This window comes from Candida pseudojiufengensis (genome assembly GCF_024610245.1).
Source record: "Candida pseudojiufengensis strain CBS 10847 chromosome Unknown scaffold7, whole genome shotgun sequence".
Classification (NCBI taxonomy): domain Eukaryota; kingdom Fungi; phylum Ascomycota; class Pichiomycetes; order Serinales; family Debaryomycetaceae; genus Lodderomyces; species Lodderomyces pseudojiufengensis.
In genome coordinates, this window is record NW_026261527.1 from 90790 (window position 1) to 117724 (window position 26935).

The window sequence follows — 26935 nt, forward strand, 5'->3', positions numbered from 1 at the left end:
GCCGACAATCCCAATCATATTGTACTATTGTACTATTGTGTAGTACTATTATAGTACTATTATACTATAGTATTATAATGCATGACATATATATGGTTAGATTATTTATAGTACATATTACAATACAAATTTCAAAATTATTGTAAATCCTCGACAATTGAAGTAAATGTATAATTTGTTCTTATTTATTCTTGTAACTTTTCCATATACTATCAAATTTCAAATCCAACTCTGTTGTACTTACTCTGACTATATATCAAACTGCCTTTGAGAAATTATAAAATAAATAGAAGGTTACAAAAAGTATGTGTGGATAATGTAATCCCTTAACAACAAATTTTAATTGGTTGAATCAGAAAAAAATAAAAAAAGGGCAAACTAAAAAAAAATAAAATAAAAAATATATTTATTACACAAAAAGTAAATACTTAATCAATTCAAATTGTAAACTCATAAAATTAAATGAGAGAACATAGACCTAGGCTAAGCTAAGTCTATGCATTTAATTAAGAGAGTTTTGTAAAGAAGGATGGAAGATCATCTAAATAGCAAAATAAATAATGACACTAATGATCAACCAACCGCAGTTATTATCATTAGCGAGAAAGAAAATTACTATATTAGATCGACTGTTTATTTACTTTTTAACCTTTATAAGTATCAACACACAAAAATATTATGAATATGCAATCAATTAATTATACAAAATAAGTTTAGTAATTGAATTTCAATACAATACGAAGAATAATCGTATTACAAAGTTGTTTCTTCTTGTACTACTTGTTCAACTATTCAAACTCAAATTTCGTTTAAGCTGCCTTAATATATTATTTTGAAACATTAATTAAAAGTTTTTTCTTGAGTTATTATAATATTGTTTATGTGTAATTGTGCCGCCCTGTTACCAAGAAAATAAAAAACAATATTTCACTGAAATACAGTAAGTGTATAGAGTAATAAATACAACTTTGAGACAATTTCATCATCTTTATCGTCTATAATTCGTCTATAATTCATGATCATCTCGACGATAAATTGGTTATGGTTGTTTCACAAATGTTTAAGCTATGTAACAAATGAAAATGCTAAAGCTATATAACAAAATTTTCATCAAAAGATGAAACAACAAAAAAAAAGTAATTCAAGACGCGTCTCAATATTAAAAAAATTTCAAAACTAAATCTAAATCACAAATTAAAAAAAAAAGTAGGTGTAACTTTAGTTTCATCTTTGTAATGAATTTTATAAACTTACCTCATCTTTTAGATGAAATGAGACAATAAGCTTTTGCGTTCTTGTTCAAGATTAATGGTTTGTTGGTTGAGTAGTTTAGTACTTAGTGTTTCAAAGTTTTGTTGGGGATATTAGCTCAGTACTCATCTCATTTGAGGTTTATTATTTGTTTCATAATTTTAATTTTCATTTTTAATTTCTCAAACGGCTTTAAAATTTTGCAAAAAGTTTCTGACTTCAAACTCCTTTCAAACATTTACGATTCGTAGACTTCTTGTTTTCACCTAGTTTCAACAGAAGGGGGTAAGAGTCCTTTTGTTTCAGGGATAGGCGGAATCACAGGCACATGAAAGAAGGAAAAGAAGGTTTGAATCTAAGCTTTTTACACCACTCTTGTCAAATCAAGTTAGGTAAGGAACAGAATTTGAAGCTTAAAAGTAAAAACTCTATACTTTAAAACTTGACCAAATAAAAATCGCATTAATTTTACATTCACTTTCTTTACGTTTTCGATTCAATCCCTAAAGACTTAAACAAATCTAATACAAACCCCCTGTTTGATTTAATTGATTTTGATAAATTAATAGGGTTTATTAGATCTGAACAATACAGAATCAAAAATCATCTTGTGGGTGGTATAAATTTTACCCCCACAACGATAAATTGAAACGGATTAAAAAAATTGGTTTTAAAAAAAACGGTTTTAAGATTAGCTAGAATTCGTTTTTGAATCTATTCCTCCCATTTTAACCCTCCTCTACTTTTTTTTTAAACGAATTAGAGGAGGTTTTTAAATTCGTTTTAATCGTTGGTAACTACTTAAAGATCAGTATTCAAGATTCAAGAAAATTCAACCAAATTAAGTGGAATCCCTCTAGCAAACGTATAAGTCAATCAATTGAGTGGAATATTCTCTAACAAACGTATCTTGAATCAATCAATTGAATGGAATATCTCTAACAAACGTACAAGTCGAACGATACATGAACGACAAGTCAAACGAGACGATATTACATCAAAAACGTACGAATAGTAAGTATCGGGGACGTAAATTATAGATTTACCTCCTACTTGCCTGATTAGTCTAGTTTTAAACAAAGTTCGAGGCGAATCAATGATCAAACAACATTAGCCAAAAAAAAATAAGTAAAATTACATCATCAACAAATTAAGAGGAGCAAGATTTGTATTTTTTACTCCTTATCCACTTACCCCTTCCATTAATTCCATAAGTTACGATTTCAATTCCCATTAATTCCTAAGCAAATGAATTAACGATAATATTTGAAAAATACCCCAACAAGATGAGTTTCCCAACCAAAAATAACTTTTGATGTAAGATGCCCCACTCAACTTTTTTTTTAATGCACGTAATTAAACTAAAAAAGTAAGAATTTTATTGTACAGCTAAAGTTTTAAGAAATTATACAGTTACACCACTTCATCACTAACAGTAAGTTATATGTAGCATACACTAAAAAATTAGCTATTGTACTTTTTGCTATATAACATGCGTCTGTGTAACTTACCTAATTAGTCATTTGAAATTCATCAATTCGACCTAATTAAGCTAAATTTGATTTTATCGTCAAAAAATGTTTGGTTATGAAGTTATACATCATGTACATTAAAAGTCGATTTGATCCAGTTAGTTTGATTGCTCCTTTCAAATGCTCATACCTAATATTGCTTTGTCTCTCAATTACAATTTCACTAGTTAAGGTTTTGCTACTTAGATTTTACTTTACAATTTCATCAAAATTATAATATTTCGAATATCTACCTGAATTCAAGATTTAAATGATGATAAAGTTATGAGATTATAATAATAATAAAGCAACTTAAACTTTTCATTATCCTTTAACTCAATTATGATTACGAACTATTATTATTCAAGTTTGATGAATCTAATTTTTATTTGAACTTTAGAGATTCTTAAATCAAAATGTAAGTTGGTAACATACAAAAAAAGTTTGGATAATTTTGTATCCCTCTAATTCCTGTCCTAATTCCTTACTCCCTCAAATATCTCGATGACAATATAATCCTTAATTGATTTAATTCCTGACTAAAACACTCAAATCATTCTAACCATTTCTTTGTTTGAGTCCCTCGTTAAATAAACTCCTTTTCATATAGCCCCACTTCCCATTCCATGAAATACTAGTTAGGCAAATGCGGTTTGATTTTTCTTTGTCTCGATTTTGTTTTGAACAATAGAAAAAAAAAAACTCCGTACTATCTAATCAATCATCCATTTCAAATATACTTTTTGTTGATAAAGTTTAAGTTTGAGAGTTTATTCATTAATAAAAATTAAGGTTTTTTAAACTTACACTTTTTCACTTACCACTTTTTTGTGTAAAAATATATATTGAAAGTAGTTGTCAAAGTGGAGTAAATGAATAAAAGTTTAAATTATAGCATTTCAAATAGGTTTAAATGAATTGTACTCTTTTAATAGAAGGTATAATATGGAGTAAGTTAGATTGTTCAATCAAGAGAGTCGGTTGAATGGATTGAATTTGAAAATGGTATTGGAGATTCATAATTCTTTTATCCTAGTAATTAAATAATCAAAACTGTTTATAATTCTCCTATTTCTTTTCTCCACCATTTTTGATTTCGACTAACTTGGAAATTGAGAAGGAATTACCAAGGCTTTGAACAGCTAAACCGTTTCATCTTAACGTACGTACTTAAGCAAACCAAAGTCTCGACTGGAAAAGAATTAGAAATTCATTTGAACTATTCGAGAACAAAAATTAAAATGTATAATTTTTTGCAATCAAACGTACAATACTTCCATCAAATTTACTAAATTAAATTACAATTCGTTGGTTGACAAGACAAGTCAAGTCAAATTAATAACAATAAGTTCTAAAGGATTTTCGATTTATTAATAGAATCCACTCAATAGTCGAAATTAATTAGGCCTAATTAAAAATGTAAAATTGAAAGATCAAACGTACGTACAATTTACTCTCTACTTATATTTACTTTTCTTTTTTTTTTTCTCGAACATTAATGAATGAATGAATGCCTGATACGGAGACACTATCAACAAAGATTTTTCCCGTATCACCCTGAATAACTTTAAGAGTATTGTTATTGTCGTCAATCAATCCTTAAGTAAGATGTTTTTAACTTTAAAGTTATTACTTGATTTAGACAAGTAATTGAATCAAATCTTAAAAATAAATTAGAAAAAAAGGGTCTGGGGTTTACAAACTTTTGATTTTTTTTTTTCCCCTTTGTCAAAAATAGTTTAAAGTCTTTAGTTAAAATTATGTGACACTAAAAAAACTTGACATTGAAAAAAAAGATTAAGATCAAGATTTTTATTTAAGCTCAACACTCAAAACTCAAAGTCAAACTAAATCAAAGTTATACTTTTATTATTATTACGTCAATTAGCTTATTTTTAATCACAATTGCAGTTTGAAGTCAATCAACAATTAAGTTTGAGTTATGGAAGTTCAAAATCTTGATTAATTCAAAATGTTTTGTGAATTCAATTATACACACTTTTAAATTGAGTTTTACGATAAAATTCAAATGATGTAACAATAGATTCAAGATTCTTTCCAAATCTCCATTATTATATTTTCACACACTGATAGATTAGATTACGAATAATAAAATTTTGAATAAAATATTAAAAAAAACTGAAAAATTCGAAAGTTAAATGGAGTTGAAATATTTTTCCTAATTTTTAAATTTGCAATCAATAAGGATATTGGGTGGTATTCCATTTTGATTGAAATAACTTCATCCATTTGTCATTATTTCTTTGGCTTAGATTACTACTCGATTGATTCAAAACTTATAGTCACTAAGACATTGTGTTTAAGAAAGAATGAGGAATTTTATTACAAAATTTATATAAACTGATTAACGAATATGCATATTCATTATTTCAAGTTGGTTTAAAGGATTTTTTATAACATCATGAGTTAGAATCGACTTCAAACGGTAAAGTCTTGCCTGTAGAATTTTATTGGAGATCTGATAAATAGAGTTTTGTATTACCTATTTTTCTTTATCCACAAGGATCTAGAAAATAGTAAGTGAAAATTAAACAAGATGGAAACTAAATTAAATTTAATACCCGATTTTAAAAAGAAACATTTCAATCATAACAAGGGGTTAACTAGATAAATCTTGAACGTTTGTACATTCAACTTAATAATACAATTCCAAAATTTTGTGTTAATGGGTGAAACGTTTTAATTTAAAATGGTCTATTAACTTTACCTAAAATGGAAAGGACCTTAAGTAAGGTTTATACATGTATATAAACATGATGAACCAAATGAAAGTCATTATACGATACAAAGTTAATAGACCAGTTATAATTAAAGGGTTCCCGTAAACTCAAATATAATTTTCAAATACTAACTTGATAATTCTAACTTGATAATTCTAACTATCGAAAACAATCTCAATGGTGAAATGAAAAATCTTTTTGATATGAATTTGGAGTGATTGAAACTCACAATTCGGCTAAAATTGACTGCATATTCAGCTTTCTCACAACTCATCAGAAATCTAAAAGTTTTATTGGAAAACACTCATGTTTTACTTCAACCTGCGCATCATCTGATCCTTTCTACCACTTTCATGTATCTTTAAATAAATTTCATGGTACTTGATTCCTCTAAAAGCTAATTACATTTGTAAATGCACATTCTAATGAATAAAAATTCATCAAACAAATACAACATCGCAATGGCGTAGGCTTTGTTTGAGAGTTATCTTGTTTTTATTATCTGCCACATTGTGACACATTACTCTCAATACTCTTGACAAGATATGGGAAAATGCAGAAGCTTTGAGTTCATAATTTTCATAGTCCACTTTTTCTATTCCCAAACAAATACGGGTTTAATATTTATAAAACCGAAAATCTATTTTAGGAAACTCAATTTTGAAAAAGCAAAAATCAATTTTTGAAAAATCAAAGATCTTCTCTATAACCCCAGGAAACTGAACTCGATAAAAATATTTGAATTTTACAGAAAAAAAATTGAAAATAGGCTTCTTGTATGATTCATGTAGTTTGAAATGTTATTTGTATAGGCAACATTGTTTCAAACTCAAAGCTTTCTTAAATAATTGAGAAATTAAAATCCCTAACAACCAGTTTCATCTATCACGTGACCCATAAGCCAATTCAAACTGAATCACAATTGTCGAACATTAAACTTTTAAAAGCATCCATACCACAATATTACAAGATCTTTTTTGTTTTTTGTACTCTGCAGAAATTTTCGACGATTTGGATAGACTTTAAAAATTTTACAAAGTTATGTAAGTTCTGTAGGTTTAAAAGCTATCATTTACCAAAGTAATATGAATCGTATTTGTGTGGATAATATTGCTATAAATTTGTTAATAAATGGTTAAATCATTATATATTGACTGTTGACTATTATATATGTATGTACGGATGTTGGTTGGTTTGAAATTTTGCAACCACATCTAAGGTTTTAACCTTCATATAATTCAATATTAATCGCTAATTTCGAGATAAATGAATTATAAGAATTATGTGAAGAGCAAACTTGATAATTGGAAGTCAATTCATGTGACATTCTAATACGTTTGTAGATTTTATTTATTCCGTAATCTCCTAAATTTGATCAACATTGCTGCAAATTCTTAGTAATATCAAATTAAAATCACTTTGGAAGAGAAACAATGGACAGTACAATCTTGAAACTTTATACTAACAAGTTGTACAAATTGAAGAGATTATATAGACATTTTCGACGATCGATCTTGTAGATTCTCGAGAACTAACATGCTCTCAGACTTTTCTTTTAACAATTTATCAATTTATATTTTTATACACTTTTATTATGTCTTTCTATAATCAATAAACTTTAAAATATTTATGCAAGCCTTAGTTTTAATTCAATTTGGGTATTTTGAATGATCAATTACCAGTGATAAGAAATTTCTTTTAAAAGTTTCATGGATAATCCATAACTCGAAGAAGTATCAAGGAAAAAATACACCAAAAACACTAAACATACCCAGCATCATGTTTTGAATCTTTGTTTCAGTACTCTTTTCAAATTGAAGATAATGAGACCATAAGGTTTTTTATCTAAAAGCAATTTTCTACGTCTTTGATCACGCATTAAATTCAGTATTTTGAAAGTTTCTAAAGTACTTCTAAACAGAAATGATGCTCCAGCTTCGTTGACATCCCTAAGTTCAACATAATAAGCAGATGATGTAGAAAACTTTACATTTAACTTTTTACATTATGCTCATGAACGAATTTTGAGCTTCTGTATTCTGAACTGAACAGACAAAAACCATATTTTTAGTGTGACGTGGATTCAAAAATGAGGACTTAAATCTTTTATACCACTATCAATAATACCAATAAAACACATAATGCAACAACTAAAATTCCAATACACCAATTACTTGCAGTTTCTTTATTTTTTTCAATAAATATATTTAATCTTTTCATATTTCTTTGTAATTTAATATCAACATGATCTAATTCATAATCTAATTCATCTAATAAATATCCTTGATCTTCTAATTCTTCTCCCATCATATTTGCTTGTTTATTTAAATTCATCATAGTTTTATGAATATCATCTAATTGAGTATCTTGTTCTCTAATTAATTCTTGTTGTTGATAATTTGTCATTGTTGGTGTTACATCATCTTCTTCTGTTTGATCTCGAAATGGATTTTCTGGTATATCATCTTGACTTATTCTATTAGACATTGTTGTTACATCTCGAAACTTTTTATTATCCCATTTGGATTTTATATTAGTTTTCCTATTATATAGATCTCGTAATGTTTGTTCTCTTTGTTTTATATCTTTTGGACTTAAGTTGTAGAATTGTGGATTAGTTGAACTTAATTTAAGAGCTTCTTCTAATTCTTCATAAGTTTCTTGTAATTCTTCATAATAATTTGTAAAATCTTGTTGTAGTTCAATTGATGGTTGTGTTGATGTTCTTTGAGATATAATAGTTTCCAATCGCTGTATCACATCATATGCATCTTCTTTGACACCATTGAATGGATCCATCTTTGGCTTTTGTTGTGGTTTTTAAATTTGATTGAGTTGATCACAAACTGATTAATGATTAACAGATTAGGTTTTTTTTTATTTTACAACTTGAAAAATTACAACCAAACATTTGAATATCTATGAATATACACGATTTAGTACAAGAAAGAGACTCAACACCATTGGTTGAAGAGAAACCGGAAGAGTCAAAGTCAATTGAAAATTCTGAATTTAAAGTAGAAGACCAAACCCAAGAAATTGGAGATATTCAGGATGAAAAGTCTAACATAGAAGATACCAAAGAAAGCACAACAACAGAATCTAAGGGTATACATCAAGAACAATTACCAGAGAAAGAGGATGAACCAATGGAAGAACCTACTGAAGCACCGGCCAAAGAGCCTACAGATGAAATAATGGAAGAAGCCACGGATGAACATAATACAGAGCCATCACCACAACCAATAGTAAAAACAGAACAAATTGAAACTCCTAGGCAAACTCCACAACCTCAAATTCATCAACCAAATACAACCAATAATAAAAAAATAAAACAAGAAACATCCACAATTGAAACTTCGAATTTACCTCCATTACATGAAATTGTTGGTGGTTCATCAATACGAAGGTATTTAAACAAGCATTTAACTCAACATTTACTAGAAGGATTGAAAGAAGTTGGTAATGTAAAACCTGATGATCCTTTAAGATATCTAGGTGAATTTTTGATAGCGAGATCGGAGGATGAAAAGCTAAAAGAAGAGTAGTTTAAAAATGCATTGGAACCCTTTGTTTATAGACAAACAATCGAAGATTTATACTATATATCTCCTCTGTATATACCAAATTAATGAAGTTACGGCAAAAGTCACACTCAATCTTGAAACCAATTGTAAAAAAATTCCATCTCTATACACTATATTATCTAGTAATCAATGTTCATACATCCCAGAATTTGATGTACCTCATGTTCTTTATCAAAGAGCAAAGAGAATACAAAAATAAAAAAAATTAAATTCTACAATTAAATAGATTGCCTTATCAAACCGAACTTACAAAAGGCAACGATGTCTAATACATCTACCTCCTCAACAAAACTAGATCCACATCAACTAAGACCATATTATGATCATGATACATTTGATGCAGGATATTCAGTGATTTTTAAAAAGGGAGTTGGATTATTTGATCCAAAAACAAATAAACCAATTACATCAAATTTATCAAATAATTTAATAGATAAACAAATAAATAATAATAATATAAATCAACCTGGATTAATACGGAGAGCTTTTGATAGACAAGGTGGTTTAGGTATACAAAGTGGTTCATCAAATGATAAAAATTTTTTATATGATTTAGAATTTAATGAATATTTTGATACAAATAATATACTTGAATTAATTAAAAATTTATTATGGAATTTTATAAAAAGTTATGCAAAAGTATTAATTGCTCAACCTTTAGAAATAACAAGATTAGTTTTACAAGTTGGTAAATTTCCCAATTTAAATGATAATAAAAAAAATATAAAAGATTCAAAACAAAAGAAAAGGTTATTAGATTCATCAACTCATTCATTATCATCATCTAATTCATCAATTAAAGATAATGATTTAAATCAAAGTAAAGTTGGATTTCATGATGATGATGAACCAATTGATTATTTTCAACCACAAAATGATCAACAAGTATGGGCAAATCCAAATACAACTTATGAACCAATGACTCCAGCAGTTGGATTATCTCATCCAACTTCTTCATCAACAACAGCAACAGGAACAACTAATGAAAAATTTGTACCACCACCTTTAAAAAGATTAAGTACTAAAAAAAGAATTAAAATTTATAAAATCCAACCATTATCATTACATACTATTGATATAATGTCAGCAATAGCACATAAAGATTCATTTTTTGCATTATTTAGAGGAGTTAATGCATCATTTATATATCAAACTTTATCAACAACAATTGAAGCGTGGATAACTGGATTTTTATCACCATTTTTAGGAATACCTGATCCATTTTTTTTAGATTTAACTCATTCAAATGATCCTTTTAAATCATTATGGTTATCTGTTTCTGCATGTGTATTAACAGGTATAATATTAATGCCATTAGATTTAATTAGAATTAAATTTATGATAACTCAACCAAATAACACATTACCATTACATAATCAACAACATAATCAAGAAGATATAATTGAAAAAGCAACTGATGAAATAATACAAAATACAAGATCAATAAGAGAATCAATAAGATTTTTCCCAACTTATTATTTAAAACATCCTCCACATCCAATAATTTTATTAACAACATTATATCAATTATCAACAAGTTTATTTAGAAAAATGGCACCATATTTATTATTTATAAAATTTAATATTGACTCATATTCTTCTCCTACAATTTATACATTTGTTAATTTAATATCATCAATTTTTGAATTTTTTATAAAATTACCTGTTGAAAATTTATTAAGAAAAGAACAAGTTAAATTTTTATTAACTCCTAAACAAAATGATCCAAAAAAGATTATAACAATTATAAAACCAGAAGATAATTTAATTGTTGAATTTAATGGATCAATAAGTGATGATGAAAGACAAAATAAAGACGAATCTACTTGGGTTAAAATTAAACAATTAGGTTTATTTAATGGTTGGAGAGTTGGATTATTAAATGTTATTGGATTTTGGGGTTATAATATTATAAAAAATAGTAGTAATGAATTACGAGAGGAAAGATTATAATCTTGTTAGTTCTTGAAATGAATTTAATAGTTCTTTTGTATATAATTGAATGTCAAATAATATTCATTGTCTGATTTTAAACTTTTTTTTCATTGTAAATTAAAACCTGAAAAATTGCAGCCACAATTAAACATTTCTTCTAACCACATGAAAATTACATATTTCCGAACCGACAACAAGAAATTATATAATTAAGTTTATAAATATGGGGATAGATTAAATATTGTTCAAATCAAGTTGGATTAATCTGATATCTCAATTTTTCAAATTTCAATAACCATGAGTCCAAGTAAAAATGAAAATGGTGTCAAACCCAATAAGAAATTATTAAAATTATTTGCTTTTGAAATGGGTACTCCTCAATTACAATGTACAAATTGGAGTGATCCAAAAAATAATACAAGAAATTATAATACTTTAGATTATTGGATTAATACTGCAAAATTACTTGAAAAAGGAAAATTTAATGGAATATTTTTAGCTGATGTTTTAGGTCCATATGATGTTTATAATGGACCTAAAAATTTTGAAGCTGCTGCAAAATCAGGTGCTCAATTTCCAACAATTGAACCATCAATATTAATTGGTGCAATGGCTACTGCTACTAAAGATTTAGCATTTGGTGTAACTTTTGCAACATTAAGTGAACAACCATATCATTTAGCAAGAAGATTAGCAACATTAGATTGGTTAACTAAAGGTAGAATAGGTTGGAATATTGTAAGTTCATATTTAGATTCTGCTGCAAGAAATTTATTAAATGGAGAAAATTTACCTCCTCATCAAGAAAGATATGAAAGAGCTGAAGAATATACTCAAGTAATATATAAATTATTTTTAAGTTCCTGGGCTGATGATGCAGTTGAATTGAAAAATGGAATATATTCAAATCCTGAAAAAATAAGAACTATAGATCATATTGGAAAATGGTTTACTGTTCCTGGTCCATTTGTTTCAGAACCAAATCCTTATCAAAGAATTCCAGTATTAATTCAAGCAGGTACTTCTAGTGCTGGTAAATCATTTGCTGCTCAACATGCAGAAGTTGTATTTATAACTCAATTTCAACCAGAAAAATTAGGTAAAGAAATTAAAAATATTAAAAAATTAGCATGGGAAAATTTTGGTAGACCAGATGGATCAATAAAATTTTTACAATTAATTACTCCTATAATTGGAAAAACTGAAAAAGAAGCTGAAGAAAAATATATAGAAATTCAAAAATATGGTGATATTGAAGGAGCTCAAGCTTTATTTTCTGGTTGGACTGGAATTGATATAAGTCAATATGGTTATGATGATGATATAACAGCAGTTGGAACAAATGCAGTTAAATCATTTTTAGAATTATGGAATAAAAAATCCCCCACTGATTCAGATCAAGTAAAAAAGACAAGAGCTCATATTGCAAAACAAATTACAATAGGAGGATTAGGACCAGTATTTTATGGAACTGCTGAAACAGTTGCAAATGAAATTGAAAGATGGGTTGAAATATCAGATGTCGATGGATTTAATATTACTTATGCTTTACAACCTCAAACATTTGAAGAAGTTGTTGAATTTTTAGTACCAGAATTACAAAAAAGAGGATTAGTATGGGAAGATTATCCTGATTTAGGTAGACCATTAACTTTAAGAGAACAAATATTTGGTATAGATAGAAAAGATTCAAGTTTTTTGGAAGATACTCATCCAGCTTATAAATTAAGATGGAAAGCTGGTGAAACAAAAGAAGAATTTGAAAATAGAATTAATAAGAAAAGAGAATTAAATGATGATTGAGATATTAAAGAAGATGTTTAATTTGTATAGTTCGTAAATATGTAAACATATTAATTATTTATTATTTAGTTAAAATTTATTAATTTATAACATAAGCGGAGTTTAAGATTGTCAATCATTTAACTAAACGCGTATCAACGTTTGCAATTCATATTTTTAGATTTTAACTGTAGTAATACCATCATTCTATATTCCAAATTATCTCGTACTCAGTTGGTTGAGCTAGTTGATTCAACTGACGCATGAAACAATTGTTTAAACGTTGAATTTGACTGCATACAATAGTAATAAATTAATCAACACAAAACCGTTAATCATATTTATTAACAAAGTTCTAGATCTGTAGATCTCGCCTATCTATTAAATATAAAATAATGCACAACCAGCATAAGTTTTAAAACATCAATAAAAAGACCATTTGATTCAACAAAGTGACTCAACTCTTATCAGGTCTATAGCCAATCGATCATTGAAGAATTAAATGATAAAAGAAGGTTTTAACAAATGCAATTTATGTATTCCATCCGTATATTTTAGTATAACAAGTTTAAAATATTCATACCTATTTTAATTCAGTAAAAAACAAGGCGTTTTTGTCTACATTACTAAATTTATCAATTTTTGGATCTAATCAAGTTTACTTCATTTAGAATTAGGCATTTTAAGTTTTGAGCAACATGGGCCTATCACCATATTAATAAAGAAAGTCTGGACTTCATGAACATTAAACTTTTCACTATTCATTCTTTTTCGTATGAGAATTTCATCCAATTAATGTCTATTATACCAATTTTAATGATTCAAATATCCGTTTTATTATTGATTTTAGTTGTTATACATTTCATATTATTTGATTGTTTAATTAACCATTTACGAATATCCTTATTTCACTCTTTCTCTGTTTGTTTCGTTTCATTCACTCGTTTGTTTAAAATAGGTAAGTAATTATAGGGTTTAAGTCCACTATTTAGTGTAAGTTTTTTTAATTTATTACTTATTGGTCTAATAGAGATTATTATTTAGTAAATTTATAAATTAATAAATCATACATCTCTTTTGTTATTATCTTCTTAGTTCCATTTTCTAATCAAATTTTGGTGATAAATTAATCTTTAATTCAACTTTTAAAGTTTTAAATATGTGATAGAACTATATATATATAAAAGCTTACCCCCCATACTTCAAATTTAATGTATACTTTCAATCGAAAGTTATTAGTTTCAAAACCAACTAGATCACAATAATCACTAGTATAATCTATATATCAATTACTTTAATCAACTATAACTTCATATACATTAATATATCTATATTATGAAAAGTTTATGATACATCATCGTTATCACTAATCCATATTACTGATATATACACACTCGTTATTAAATTTTGACAACACAGATCTCACCTATACTCCTCCACAAATACAAATAGATTTAATGATGGTAAATCGACATTATTCAAAACTAATAGTATTAATAACTGCATCTTTTTCAATTCTAGGAATTTATCTATTCGTACAATCAATTAAACCAACTATATTATCACAAACCAATTTATTAAATTATCAATTAAATTTACAAGATAACTTACTTAACAATGATCAAATTATATCAGATATTGAAATATTTAAATGTAGAAAATTTTCAAAAAATTGTGATAATGAAATTCCTTCAAATTTTAGACTAATAAGACCTTCATTAAAATATTATGAATCAAAACTGAATTCAAATTATTATAATAAAGATTTTTATAAATTTGATTATTATTTAGGTATTGAAATCAAAAGAATCGAGGATACAAATACAATTTTAGAAGATTTATCATTAACCCCAAAAGATGGTTATGAAGAAGTTAAATTAGATGAATTTATAATTTATAAAAAAAATTATATACTTGATGGGAAAAAGCAAATACCTAAGGATTTATCAATAATTAGATCAATTGATATATTATTTGGTTCTAAAGAATTAATTGATTCAAGACCAAATTATACAACATTACATTTGATTGATTCAGATAAAATTCATCCAATAATTTCATTTAAGAAAGTAACAAAAGATGAATTAATCAAACAAAATGAATTAACCAAAAATTTAAAAGAAATTAAAGATAATAATCAAATTATAACAGATAAAGATAAATTTAAAATTTTACAATTATCAGATTTACATTTTGGACAAGATTTAGGTCGTTGTACAATTGAAAAAAATAATAAAAATGAACCACCCAAATGTAAATCAGATTTAAGAACTTTAAAATTTATTTCAAATATTTTACAAAAGGAAAAACCAGATTTAATTATAATAACTGGTGATTTAATTGATAATAATAGAATAATTGATTATAAATCTATATTATTAAAATCTTTACAACCAATAATTGAAACAAATATTAAATTTTTATATACATTCGGTGATGAAAATTTATCAATTGAATCAAAACAATTAATTTTAAAATTTTTATCAACTTTACCAAATTGTTTAAATACTGAAATTTATGAATCAAATAATCATCATAATCATATTCATGGTTTAACTAATTTGAATTATCAAATTTATAATGAAAATTTTCAAAATCAAATATCATCAATAACAATCCTTGATTCTCAAAATCATTTTATTGATGATTCACAAATTAATTATCTTTATAGAATTAATAATAATGATCAAAAAGATTCAACTTACAAACTTTTATTTTTTCATCATCCCATACCTCAATTTAGACCCGAGGGAACTTTTAAAATTATTGGATCATATAATGAAAAACATAATTTAGATACAAAAACAAATCCAAAATTTCATGATGATATAATAAATTGTAAATATAATGTTGTTGCAGTAGGTCATGAACATGAAAATGATGCATGTATATTATCAGAAAAAGAAAAAGATCATAAATCAAATCAACAACAATCTATATGGTTATGTTATAATTCAGTTACTGGAGATTCTGGTAAAACTTTAATTAAAGAAAATTATATTAGAAAAATGAGATTATTTGAAATTGATTATTCACAAAAAAGAATTTTAAGTTGGAAAAGGAAAGAAGATGATAAATCTATTTTTGAACCTCAATTAATTTATAAATTAGACTAGATCAAATTTGGGTAAATGATTATGATTATGATGATATGAATTACGATTTCTTTTTAGTTCTAATTAGCTTTAGATGATAAATATCTCACATTTTTCTTACCTAAAATTTTGTAGAATTTACAACTATGATAATTATTGCGACAACCAAAAACTAACTTCCTATACATCAACAATGAATAATTCTTAAGCTGTTTTATTTATATCTTCAAAATAAAATAATTTCCTTATTTCGTCGTCAAAGAGCTTTGATGTAACATATAAGTCCAATTCTTTCAAAACTGTCGAAAATTCGATGTTAGTATATAGTACATCTGGACTGCAAACGTCGAACCATTTGGTCCTAACAATTTCCACAGAAATTATGGACTTTCATTGAAAAAGAAATATGGTTCCAAAAAGGTTTCTAGTTGGAATTACAGGAATATCTGTATATCCATAATGCTCTAAATACAGACGTCACAGCCGATGAAAATAATCAAGTTCATATGGACATTTTTATAAAGCCAAATATCCATAGGACCTTGACCATTTCCATCCATCGTCTCAATTTGAAGCATTATAGATATACAGAAAAGTCAATATCATCAACAAATTAAACTAACAATCTGAAACTGATTGAATTGGTCTTTCACTGAAAAAATGATTTGGTTCCAAAGGTTCGTCGCAGAACTTACACCTAAAACAAATGACAAATTTGAATATGTTTATCTGTGTATCCATAATGCCCTAAACAATAATGGAGAAGACATTGAAAATAATCTAGCTCATATTAAGGTTTTATATAGCCAAACACCCATATGACATAGACTATTTCCAATCGTCTCAATTTAAAGCCTTATAAATATACAGAAAAGTTAATATTTCATCAAATTAAACCACCACAAACTTACCCAACTGAACCTTTCTGCACTTGAAATTTAACTTTTATGTAGCTGGAGCATCTATTAAGCCGAAAGACATAATCATTATTTAGAAAGACCTTGAGGTATACAAAATGATGTATGTTCAAATACTTTTTCTTCTCCCATAAGCATTTGATGATATTCCTGAAGTCAAATCAAGTTATCACACTTTCCTATTGAAACAATTAAATCTTCGACAAACATATGATAAGCTTGAACAATTGGATTTTGATTTAACTGTCTATGATCAATGCTTAATTGATCTATTCTTAACATTGAACTGCGAGACAAAATTTTAACAGACGTAACACGTAACTTCATTGCTCATTGAATTCCAATTTAACGACACAATTTCCTTCACTTTACCTATTAATCCATTATCAATAATGTAAATAGGAACAGTAAGATGTGTCGCATTTTTGGAATGTAATGAACAATGAAGTTCAATGTTACGATTGATTTCTTGATGAAGGAATTGATAATGGTAGGATTGGCCCTTTTGTTTATCCAATTCAAGTTTTAAATGATTCACAAATTTATATGGCGTTGACATTGGAGTGTTGATCTTGTACTTAATCTCGTGTTTTGAAAACTGGTTCTTCATTTAATGTTGATGATTTTGCCACACAGATTTTGCTGATATTCATTTTTTTTTTAAAAGTTGATTTATTTTATGATTTATGCCAATACTTTGATTCATAAACTTCTTTCTTTTCGACTTACTCCTGTAGTGACATTAAAAGTTGTATATAATTATTCATAATTTTATTAAAGTGTTATATATAACAGCTAACTAATCATGTTGATTTTTTTTCTTCACTGTACCAAATTCGTCCTGCATATATTACAATGTAATATCACAAAGATCATCACTCTCATCATCTCTTTACATCAGCATCAAAGTATTAAACGAATTTAATAATCAAAATTAAGCATCAACATCTTCACATACTTCTTATATTATATATACACATAGAATAATTACAATGGGAAAAGCCAAAAAGACTAGAAAATTCGCCGCAGTGAAAAGAACATTATCTAAAAAAGATCCACGTCTAACGAATAATAAAACATCAATAATAAAACCAAAAGATCCAGAAACTATTCAACATATACCTCAAGTATCATCATCATTATTTTTTAAATTTAATGAAAGTATAAAACCACCATATCAAGTATTAATAGATACAAATTTTATAAATTTTAGTATACAAAAAAAAATTGATATTATAAGAGGTTTAATGGATTGTTTAATGGCAAAATGTATTCCAATAATAACTGATTGTGTTATGGCAGAATTAGAAAAATTAGGTTCAAAATATAGAATTGCATTAAAATTAGCAAAAGATTCAAGAATTCAAAGATTAAAATGTTCTCATTCTGGAAATTATGCTGATGATTGTTTAGTTAATAGAGTTATTCAACATAAATGTTATATTGTTGCTACTAATGATGCTGATTTGAAACGAAGAATAAGGAAAGTACCTGGGGTACCGTTAATTAGTGTTGGTTCTCATAGTTATGTTGTTGAAAGATTACCTGATGTTTTTTAGTCGAAGGTATTGAATGTATTAATGCATTGTTTGATTTGGATGGGATACTTTATGAAATGTTTCAAAACTTTTATGATTGGATAGTTTTTTGCACGATTTGGTTTTGACAAATTCCAGTTACAGCATTAGATTTGAACTATTTTGATTTTGTCAATTTAAAGTTGAACTATGTTTCAATTTCCAATCCAGATTTGAGTTATATTTATGTTGCCAGTTTAGAACTAAGCTATATCTGAGTTACAATTTAGGAAAGTTGCCAAAAATAACTGAATTTTCAAAATTCATTACTTCAAGTCCCACTCATCATTGTACTAGGAAGATGCTTTAAATAGTTTGAAATGTCGCCTGACAACAAATCACAAGTCTCGAACACTCAAATTTAAACAATAATAAAGAACGTTTCTATCTCTTCTACTTACCTAAAACATCACGGAACCATCGAACCAGTAACAAAAGAAATTAGTTTCTAATCTCCTATTCTAAATATAAGTCAATAACATGAATGATCAAATACATTCTAAATTCAAGGATTTTATTCTCTTCTTCTTCTATTCCTAATTTAGATATTTATAAATATAAGTAGTTAGGTCATGGAGGGTTATATATATATTTGGAAAAGTCGGATAGTTTTCACGTCAAAAAAAATAAAAATAAAGTTTAAAGTTACCAGATTACAATGGAACAAAAGCCAGCATGTTTTGACAAAACTACATTTACGCTTTTGTATGATCCCCTCAATTCAAGATTTAGTTTTAATGATCTGGTTTGAAGCAGAAGAGATCATTCAAAGACTACAAAATAGATTTCTAATGATACCTTAAAGAGTCGGAATCGGAATCAATTTTTAATTTTTTAAAGCTTACTTTTTGTTACAGTATTTTATTTTTTTTCTCTTATTACCCCTAATAACAAATTATAATTTCTCGTATCTTGAAAACTTAAGATTTCGAGGAAAAAAAGCTTAGATAAGATTAGATCCCTTTATATTGAAAACTTTATTATGGAGTTAAGATTTTAGACTTGAATTCATCGATTGATAGTTGATAGATGAATCAGATCTCAAAAGAACCTTTGTATTCCCTACTTAGATTATGGTAGATTATGAAGAATTCAGTAGTTTCGTCTAACATTTCTCAGTACAATAGTGTGGCTGTTTCACAACGGTAACGCGAAATTCAACAGACGATCTTCAAAACATTGAAAATTTCAGTAACTCGAAATTTCAGTTGTAATAGACGATCAAGATCTAAGCTTAATTGTTTTTGAGATTTTTAGACTAAAGAGTAGGCAACGCCAAAACTTTTCTTTATCGTAAAAAACAAAAATATTATTAATAAATTAATTTATGTATATAACTAAACCCTTAAAAACAATTAGTGGTAACATTAGCTTAATCAAACGTCGACTAATCAAGTGACTTGAAATCTTTCATCTTTCGAACTAGCTTAAGCGATGAGAAAACTAATGCTATTATAACAACCTGTGAGATAAAATGTAAAATTAAAAAAAAAATAACAATTTAAAAAATGACTTTAAAAAATTAAAAAAATTTTATATTAAAATGGAAAAGTACATGAAATGGTAATTAAAAAATTGAAGTGCAAAATGTTGATTTGTTTTATCTTTTTTATGAAAAATAGCAAATTAAGTTAAACCTTTTTGTTTGAATCTTTCTTAAAAAAAAAACTCTATAATATTAAGTGTATGTGTTGTGGAATGTAGTTTTATGACTAATTAATGTATTTGAAGTAGTTTAATGACTGATGAATGTGATTTTTTTTTTATTGATAAATGTTTTTTGAAAACACTTAGTATAATAAAGCAACAGCAGCAGCAACAATAGCAGCACCACCATAGATGTTAGTGTTAGCAACGACACCAGCGTTACCTGATGAAGCACCACCGGTTGAGTTTTTACCACCAGCACCACCAGCAGTACCGTTACCAGCACCACCGGCACCACCAGTTGAGTTTTTACCAGCACCGGCAGCACCACCGGTTGAGTTTGAGACAGCACCAGCACCACCAGTGGTGTTGTGGAATTTAGCTGAGATTGATCCAACTAAGGCTAATGAAGCAATGATTGATGAGAATTGCATTTTTGATTATATTTGTATTGATTAAATAAGTAGTTGAAAGTTCTTAACTAAAGTAATAAAGAAGAAAGAAAGAATTATAAAAATTTAAAGTTAAAATAATGGAATTTCAACTTATTTATATATTTAAATTTCAATTTTATTACTAACCAGAAATTTTAATTTTAAAAATGGCAAATTGTTTGAAACTACATAAAAAAAATTTCCGCAAAGATAAAAAAAGAAACAACTTTAAGTAGATGACACAAAATCTCATCGCACTTAAAAAAAAAAAAAAGAATTTATAAAAATAGAACGTGAATATTTAATTTAAAATTATATCATTAGGTTTTAAGAAAGAATGCATTTTTCACCTGATTTTTTTTTGTATGAGTAAATGACTTTAAACTATGTAGGTACAGTTGTTTCGTTACATAGTTATCTAGAAATTACTAGAATTAATTAATTAATTAAAACACGAAATTAAAGAAAATTGAAAAAAAAAAAATGTGTTAAAGGGCTTAGATGATGAAACGTGATTTTTTATTGGTGGTATACTTCCTAATCAAGTTAATTTATTACCCACCATATACCATACTCGTTATACTTTATTTAACATTTAATTTTCTTCATATCATTATTGCCTTAGGCTTTTTAAGCTTTGATCTCGAATTGATTTTTTGTTTTATTGGGGGTTTAATTCGAAAAATAAATCTCACCTGTGTTTAAGATCGCCTTAAGGCTATGTTGGATTTCATCCTTGATGGTAACATTTTTCTCATGGATAAAAATCAGTCTAAAGTAAAGTTATTGATCGACCTAGCCCATGTGTTCTTTCTCTCTATTATTCAATTTTATTTCACATTTAATTAATATTAAATTTTGCGAATAGAAATTTTCAAATACTAGTTAGAGACTGCATATAAACACAATAGTGTCTTTGGGTTAAAACAAAATCATGGTAAGAAAGTATTTGTTAAGGTTACCATATTTCAAACGATTTCTAACCTCATGGAAGTGATTTAAACAAAAGTTTTTCAACATATACACAGTTTGCTATATCTTCTATTACTACCAAGACCTTAGCTCAAATATTTGCTTGTTGCATTTCTTAATTTTGCAACCATAAAAAAATAGAAACTTTTTTTTTTCAGTTAGTTTCGGATAAATTTTATTTTTTTTTTAATTTGTAAGATTTTGTGTTAAATTAAAATTTAAAAGAGGAAAAATTTATTAATAGAATAAAAATTCGAGACATTTTATTAGTGGTATGAGTTAATACACAGTTTTGAAATTATAGGTTAACCCAACTATTTTTGAATAGAATAATCACTATTATGGAATTAAGTTTCAGAGTGAATAATAATAGCAATCTTTTCGTGTTTTATTTTATACAGCCCTACAATAACTTATTATTGACGAAATAAGGTTTTTTAAGGCACCAACAATAATTTTTTTTTTTTTTTTTCAAGATGTATCTCAAGACAATTGAATTATAATAATTTATGACTAACATCTCTTGTTATTCTGACAAATAACAAAACATTGGGATTTGGACTAACTTAACAGAGTAGAAAAGGTGGTATGGCTCAAACAGCACCAAACCCTGGTTAATCACTTTTCTTCCCCACTGATTAATCATAAAATACATACACCCCCAGAAAGAGTCATATATTGTTTACATGACATATACTACAAAATCATTTATACGTTTCTTTTCTTTTTATAATAATTTTTTTTTAATTAATTGCATAATCAATTACAAAATTATAATAACGATAAGATCTAAATTTTAATACGGTAAAGATTTAAAGTTCAGATAACCACACTATTAGTCCAAAACTTTTCTTAGTGAAACCTGCTTTAAAAGTGAAAATTCTGTCAAGGTCATTTTTATACAATTTTTGATCACACTACTTTTCAATTTCACAGCAATCAATTGACTAAATAATATTGAGTTATGAGATTCTTGAAGTAACCATTGAATAAAATTTGAGTGGACCATTCATAATTTTTAAGCCCACATGTTTACTTATTTGTTAATAGTGAAACATTACTTACTATCAAATATGTTTTTAGTCTAAAACATGAAATTAAATTAGTAGGCTATGTTATTATGACAATAAAAAAATTTAGTATTATTTGGGGGTGTATATAATACTCAATATGAAATGAAAGCAAAAATGTCGTTCTCATAAAGTTGAAATTTAATCACCAAGAAAAGTCAAATTCGTTCCATTTCAAGCAATACTTTCTACCACAATATTGCACTTGTAAGTTTTAATTAGCCTTACCAAGTAAATAAAAACCTTATCTATGGCTCTAGGCTGGGCTTTTAAGATTCGTAATCTAGAATTGTTCCGTCCAGGCGTTTGATGTATTGTGAGCTTGGCACAAAACAGTGGAATAATTTGAAGGAAGACGAACTTTCAACTGAGGCTCAACACCGACTATAAAATTCAACGTATCAAATATAGCGGTCGGATCGAGACAACAATTGCGATAGAAAAGGAAGCAGTCTCGCGGCACCCAGTGCAAGCAATCAAGCGAGCAAATGAATTTTCTACATTGAGCTACAAATAGACATTGACGACAAAATTAAATGTAAGAAGTATTAAAACTCCAAGTTTTTACACAAAAGTAACTAATTTATTTCCAACTAAGGCGGTTTTAATTCTATTTTTAGAAGACTATAAATTTCAAAGATGAACCAAAACGTCGAAACTAAAAAAACTGTGAAACTTGTAATAATTAATTTTCATAAGACGCGTCGAAGGGATACCAGTAGATATCAATGAAACAAGAAATGATTATTGTCAATAGTGAAATAGACGTGTAATCAAATATTTTTCACTTGAACAAATTTTAAACTGACTCTATTTTCGATGAAAGAAGAAATAAATCGAAGACGTCAGGAGTTTATTGAGTTGAATCAACTTGATCTCGTCTTTTTGCAAATAAATTGTTTATATTTCTTAAGATCGTCTGACTTGATCTCAATGAGCCCAAATGCTCGGGATTAATGCAATCAGATAAGCTTTCTTCTTTTTTATCATAAATTTTGATAAATTTGATTGTCAAATTTGATCTGCGATCAGTAAAAAACGTAGACGCGTTTTAATGTATCAAATCAATTTTTTGTTGATTATAGTTCGCACGTGCAAATCAATTGATTCAATTAGATTTGAACGTTTGTCAAGACGTCAAGTTTATCAAACTTTTGAACGGCTGTTGTTTTCGTTTCATAGAATTCTCGACTAGGAAAGTGACATTTGATTGTAGAGTTGGAATATGAACAGGTACATTCCCTAATTTCATGAGATTTTTTGTTTCATCACGAGCTATGGAACAAATGACTTGATTATCTAAATTGTTGATTGTATTATATCAGGCAAAGTTGATTAAAAGGCAATCAATTTGGGCCAAAAACAATTCTTATTAACATCTAATTGTATTAAATTTTTTTTTTTCTCTCAAAGCCTAATGTTTCATCTCGTATTTTATTTTGCAGCCAAAATCATTTTTTTCAGATCTCAGTTTTAGATTCAATTAGGGAATGAGGAAACTCTAGTCAATCGCATAACATAAAAAATGGAAAAGATAATACTACAACAACTAATAATAACAGTTTTTAAACAGGAATAAGAAAACACATCATTCACTTGCTTTTTAATTAAAAAAATTTAAACTTAAAAGAATAACGTAGCCAAATTTAAATCAAAATCTCTTGTAATCTTTATTTCTTATAATTTGAAATCATCAATTCTTAATTTCATTGCAAAGTTGGCATTATAATTTAAAGTATTTTAACCTTAGAAATGACCAATGCAAAAGTTAAAGTCAAAAAGTTTTTAGATAAATTCATTCAACCTCAATATAATTACAAAATCAATCAATCTGATCCAAATTTTAACCCTTATGATGATAGTTCAAGATTAAATTCATTAAAAAGTTATGGTCAGATATATAATCAAAGCGATTTAGAGGAAATACCTTCATTATCGTATAGTTCCTTTTCAAATTTTGCTAAAGGTGAACCAACAAGAACTACTCAAGATATGACTTCAATAAAACCAAGTTCAATTGTAGAACCTTCAAGTCCTCATTCTGACTTAAGTTCTGTTGAAGAAGTCATCAACTATAATAGTTATTTTGAAACTAATGAACATAATGCATCACCGAAACCAAATTATCCGAATAATCGTAAAAATAATGATAGAGCACATAGTGTGAAACGAAATATTATAAATAATTCATTCGCGGAATTTTTAAATAATTTGAGTACTACATCATCAATCAATTCAAGTTTGAAAAATACAACAAACAATAGAGAACTACCTAATGATGATGATACCAATTATGACAATGACATACTTGATAAGAGGTTGGATTTGAGTGTTGATGAAGAAGAAGAAGATTTTTCATCCGCTATAAAAGTTGATAAATTTAGATTTTCAACTAGAGGTACATTATTAAATTATAAACGTGGTAAATGTCATCCTAACAGTGGATCTGATAGTAGTGGTTCAACTGGTAAAAATTATAAAAATGGTGTTGGACAATTTTCAAAAAGTTATAGGAAAAGAAGAACAACAAGACGTAGACTGGAGAATATAAAATTTAATTCAAGTGAGTTTCATTTTACTGAAGAAGAAGAGTTTAGTAAAAATGGCCATGATTATGATTTAGGTGATAATGCCTCGTTGGTATCAATAACAACAACTGCCACCGTTGCAACTACAACCACCACTACTACCACAACAACAACTGCAAATGCCAATGTTTATCGATTTACGAATATGACTTCTGCTTTGTCATCAACTTCAGTATTTGAATCAACAAATACAGCAATGGGAGCTCCAGGTTCCCCTATATTACCACTTGATGATTTATCTTTAACCAATAAAACTACGACACATACAAGAAAGACAAGATCTTATCAAAGGACGACAACTAAAAAGAAACGAAAACTGACTTCTAAAATACAACTGTCATCATCCAACAAAAGGAATGGACACATTAATAGACGCAACCACATTTCACCAAATACTAAAACTAATCAACCAACTTTTTCAAAACAAGGTACTTCAACACATGCATATAGAGATATTGAACGTATATTTGTTCAAAAGGATGGACTGAATCTAGGACATGAAGTTGAATCTGAATCCACCACAGAAGATTCTTTGGTTCAACATCATCAAGTTGAACTTGGGATAAAAACACTGAGTTGTGTTATCAAGGATTCACCCATGACTGCAAGTTTTAGTTCACATGCTTCAATAAAGGATAACGAAAGTAATTTTACTACTGATCATGATCATTATGATCTTAATTATTTTTTAAATCATTTAAGTTTTGATAGTGATGATAATCGAAAAAGTAGTCAATCAGATCAAGAAGATGCAAGACTGGAGAACGAGACGATACAGGAGATCCCACATAGCGGAGATACAAGAAATGGATATTTGACTGAGGTTCAAGATTCAGCTGCTCTTGCAACCTCCCATAACGATGAACAGAAATGGTTTGTAAATGTGAAATATAAATTTCACAACTACTATAGTAAAAAATTCAAAAAAATCAAATTGCATAAACGTAATTCAGAAAATAATAAACCAACTGAGACTACAAATAAAGATACAAAAGTTACTCCAGTGAGTCTACATTCAAATGATGCAACTTCAAATGAGTCTAGAGAAACAAGAAACTCCGATGCAACAATAAAGTTAAACAATTCAAAATCTCAAAAAGAAACTGCAAAGACATTGTTTAAGCAACCTTCTGGTTCACAAAACATGCAACCCTTGTTTTATCTGCTTGAAAATAAACAATCACTGAATTTAAATTTAATGCAAAAGAGCAAACTGTTGCCAGATCTTCCAAAAAGTAGTTACAAAGGAACTGAGTTGTATTATGAAAATTATTTTAAAAAGGATGAATTCAAATTGTCAAATGGTCAGAAACATAGTAGAGAGATTAAAGAGGCAAAAGAAGAGTTGTTGATTACAGCAGAAAGCACTAAAATTAAAGGTGAGGATTTGACTGGAGCGATATATTATATTCAAAATGAACAGAAGGCTGATGTTATAAAACAAATGACATTTTTAAATGGATCACAACAAAATTTGGTAACCATGACTAATCCTTCTTTCAAAAATTATCGATCACAACGACAACCATTACGCGATAATAAATTTAGTAAATTACAAACATTACAAAATTTGAAACAAATTAATAACCATTCATTCTATAAGAATAGACACAATGCCAATGGATCAAATTTAATTTATCGAATTATTGGGAATGAATTTGAAAAAGTTGGAAATTGTCAGCATGAGTCCCCTACAATACCAAAAATAGTGGAGCTGGAAAAACCATCGAGTTGTAGTGAGAGTCTTCATGAGTACAGTCCAAATGATGGTGATGATGAACAAAGTTTCAATGAAATTGAATCAAGAGTCAGCATATAACATAATCTC

General features: G+C 27.3%; 9 protein-coding genes across 9 annotated transcripts; 6 read left to right on the plus strand and 3 right to left on the minus strand. All coding sequences in view use genetic code 12, as the record gives it.

The window, feature by feature from the left end:
• Positions 1–7609: 7609 nt before the first annotated feature.
• Positions 7610–8302, minus strand: KGF55_002025 (uncharacterized protein; the record flags this gene model as incomplete). The annotated part of the gene is made up of 1 exon (XM_051756663.1): positions 7610–8302. One exon carries the CDS (start codon positions 8300–8302, stop codon positions 7610–7612), a length of 693 nt encoding a protein of 230 aa, XP_051615013.1.
• A 122-nt stretch (positions 8303–8424) lies between these two features.
• Positions 8425–9051, plus strand: SDC1 (Sdc1p; the record flags this gene model as incomplete). The annotated part of the gene is made up of 1 exon (XM_051756664.1): positions 8425–9051. The coding sequence occupies one exon, from the start codon at positions 8425–8427 to the stop codon at positions 9049–9051; it is 627 nt and encodes a 208-aa protein (XP_051615014.1).
• Positions 9052–9351: 300 nt separating this feature from the next.
• On the plus strand, positions 9352–11043 carry KGF55_002027 (uncharacterized protein; the record flags this gene model as incomplete). Its single annotated transcript, XM_051756666.1, has 1 exon — positions 9352–11043. One exon carries the CDS (start codon positions 9352–9354, stop codon positions 11041–11043), a length of 1692 nt encoding a protein of 563 aa, XP_051615015.1.
• A 279-nt stretch (positions 11044–11322) lies between these two features.
• Positions 11323–12828, plus strand: KGF55_002028 (uncharacterized protein; the record flags this gene model as incomplete). The annotated part of the gene is made up of 1 exon (XM_051756667.1): positions 11323–12828. The coding sequence occupies one exon, from the start codon at positions 11323–11325 to the stop codon at positions 12826–12828; it is 1506 nt and encodes a 501-aa protein (XP_051615016.1).
• Positions 12829–14264: 1436 nt separating this feature from the next.
• On the plus strand, positions 14265–15923 carry KGF55_002029 (uncharacterized protein; the record flags this gene model as incomplete). The annotated part of the gene is made up of 1 exon (XM_051756668.1): positions 14265–15923. One exon carries the CDS (start codon positions 14265–14267, stop codon positions 15921–15923), a length of 1659 nt encoding a protein of 552 aa, XP_051615017.1.
• A 1197-nt stretch (positions 15924–17120) lies between these two features.
• KGF55_002030 (uncharacterized protein) lies at positions 17121–17429 on the minus strand (the record flags this gene model as incomplete). Its single annotated transcript, XM_051756669.1, has 1 exon — positions 17121–17429. One exon carries the CDS (start codon positions 17427–17429, stop codon positions 17121–17123), a length of 309 nt encoding a protein of 102 aa, XP_051615018.1.
• Positions 17430–17811: 382 nt separating this feature from the next.
• On the plus strand, positions 17812–18378 carry KGF55_002031 (rRNA-processing protein; the record flags this gene model as incomplete). Its single annotated transcript, XM_051756670.1, has 1 exon — positions 17812–18378. The coding sequence occupies one exon, from the start codon at positions 17812–17814 to the stop codon at positions 18376–18378; it is 567 nt and encodes a 188-aa protein (XP_051615019.1).
• Positions 18379–20186: 1808 nt separating this feature from the next.
• Positions 20187–20477, minus strand: PGA56 (Pga56p; the record flags this gene model as incomplete). The annotated part of the gene is made up of 1 exon (XM_051756671.1): positions 20187–20477. The coding sequence occupies one exon, from the start codon at positions 20475–20477 to the stop codon at positions 20187–20189; it is 291 nt and encodes a 96-aa protein (XP_051615020.1).
• A 3794-nt stretch (positions 20478–24271) lies between these two features.
• Positions 24272–26926, plus strand: KGF55_002033 (uncharacterized protein; the record flags this gene model as incomplete). The annotated part of the gene is made up of 1 exon (XM_051756672.1): positions 24272–26926. One exon carries the CDS (start codon positions 24272–24274, stop codon positions 26924–26926), a length of 2655 nt encoding a protein of 884 aa, XP_051615021.1.
• Between the last annotated feature and the right edge of the window lie 9 nt (positions 26927–26935).